Below are 2,167 nucleotides of genomic sequence, written 5' to 3' on the forward strand. Positions count from 1 at the left end.
AGACATTAAATTTTATTTTATGCTATTCAATATTCAATATTATTATTAAATGTCTATAAAATGCACAATTAACTGGCTAACATAAGGTATATAATGTCAGACATAGAAAGAGATATATAGAGAGTTGCTATGAACTGGTGACCATGATGTCATTGCTAAACCCCATTTCTGGTCCTTACTGAGTAGACTTTGCCATCTCCACTGCTTGCTTTCTGGGGCAGAGGAAGTTAGGCTCATAGTTGGTAATTAGTCAGGAGTTTTGGGAACCTTAACACACAGGAACATGTCAACAGCAAAAAGGTTACTTCTGTATGTTTGTCTGGTCATAGGTAGAGCTTCGCATATTATCAGTGGGCATCAGCACTCCTGTCATTCCTGATTTCACTGATTCCTCGTCACACACGTTGTTGAAGATGACTGGATGTCAGAGCTTCAAGCAAACACTCCTTACAACACCATATTAAAAAATGGATTGTTCAGGTAATTTGTAACATTTGTTTCTTGGCAGTGAATATTTTGTTTTTGATCTTTGCTTAACATCCTGAAAGCAGATGACATGGATAAAATTAATCAGACATTTACATCAGAATTTCTTCTTCTGGGACTCTCTGGTTACCCAAAATTTGAGATCATTTACTTTGTTCTAATTCTAGTAATGTATCTAGTGATTCTGATTGGCAATGGTGTTCTGATCATAGCAAGCATCTTAGACTCCCGTCTTCACACCCCCATGTACTTCTTCCTGGGCAACCTCTCTTTCCTGGACATCTGCTATACATCCTCCTCTGTTCCCTCAACTTTGATGAGCTTAATTTCAAAGAAAAGGAACATTTCCTTCTCTGGATGCACAGTACAGATGTTCATTGGGTTTGCAATGGGGTCGACAGAGTGTTTGCTCCTTGGCATGATGGCTTTTGATCGCTATGTAGCCATCTGTAACCCTCTGAGATACCCTATCATCATGAACAAGGTTGTGTATGCACTAATGGCTTCTGTGTCATGGCTCTCTGGTGGTATCAACTCAATTGTACAGACATCTCTTGCAATGCGATTGCCTTTCTGTGGGAATAATATTATCAATCATTTCACATGTGAAATATTAGCTGTCCTTAAGCTAGCTTGTGCTGACATATCCCTCAATATTATCACCATGGTGATATCGAATATGGCCTTCCTGGTTCTTCCATTGCTGGTCATTTTTTTCTCCTATATGTTTATCCTTTATACCATCTTGAGAATGAACTCAGCCACGGGGAGACGCAAAGCCTTTTCCACCTGCTCAGCACATCTGACTGTAGTGATCATATTTTATGGTACCATCTTCTTCATGTACGCCAAGCCCAAGTCTCAAGAATTGCCTGGAGAAGACAAGTTTCAAACTTCAGACAAGCTCATTTCCCTGTTTTATGGGGTAGTGACACCTATGCTAAATCCTATAATCTATAGCTTGAGGAACAAGGATGTAAAAGCTGCCATAAAATATCTTCTGAACCGAAAACCCATTAAGTAAGTATTTCCTATACAGAAAGTGCATGTCTTTGTGTAATAGGCATAAAGATGTACTCATAGGTCAATGAGTAAAAACCTTTGCAGAAACTATAGTTAAGGAGAGCTATTTTTATTCTTCCCCTTCCCTAGTCCTACTCAACTAGAAATCCTGAGAACCGTAATTCGCTTTCAACTCACCTTCCAAAATGTGCTGATCTAGAGCTCACAAGCATGGTGAATTCTATTAGGATCTCATTCTTGATGATATCTGAGATGAGTGTTTCTGGTGACTTGTGTGGACACATAATAGAAAATAATCACCCATAGGTTTGGAAGTAGCCAAGGGTACAAAATCTGCCATTTGATACCACGTCAATGAGATTGGATAGACTATTCTTTGTAAGCCATAGTTACCTTACTTGTAATAAGGAAATAAAACCCGGTTTCAGTGTCATTTAAGGTTGCAATAAATTGGAGAAAGCATCTAACATAGTGTTACTTCACAGTGTCCTAGAATTTCAGAATTGAAGCTAAGACTCCAGATTGAGGACTAAAAGTTACTACTGAGCATCTCTTTTACCATAAGCTAGTAATTTTGAGAGCTAAAGCCTCCTTCTGAAAGTCAATCTGCTAATATTAATCATACTGTGTTTGCCTTTCCCCCATACCTATATAAAGA

General features: G+C 38.4%; 1 protein-coding gene across 1 annotated transcript; it reads left to right on the forward strand.

Moving 5' to 3' along the window:
- Positions 1–477: 477 nt before the first annotated feature.
- Positions 478–1,510, forward strand: LOC122916883 (olfactory receptor 13C3). Its single transcript, XM_044264272.1, has one exon. The coding sequence runs from the start codon at positions 557–559 to the stop codon at positions 1,508–1,510; it is 954 nt and encodes a 317-aa protein (XP_044120207.1). The 5' UTR covers positions 478–556.
- Positions 1,511–2,167: the final 657 nt, after the last annotated feature.

Source organism: Neovison vison, chromosome 9 (assembly GCF_020171115.1).
Source record: "Neovison vison isolate M4711 chromosome 9, ASM_NN_V1, whole genome shotgun sequence".
Taxonomy (NCBI): domain Eukaryota; kingdom Metazoa; phylum Chordata; class Mammalia; order Carnivora; family Mustelidae; genus Neogale; species Neogale vison.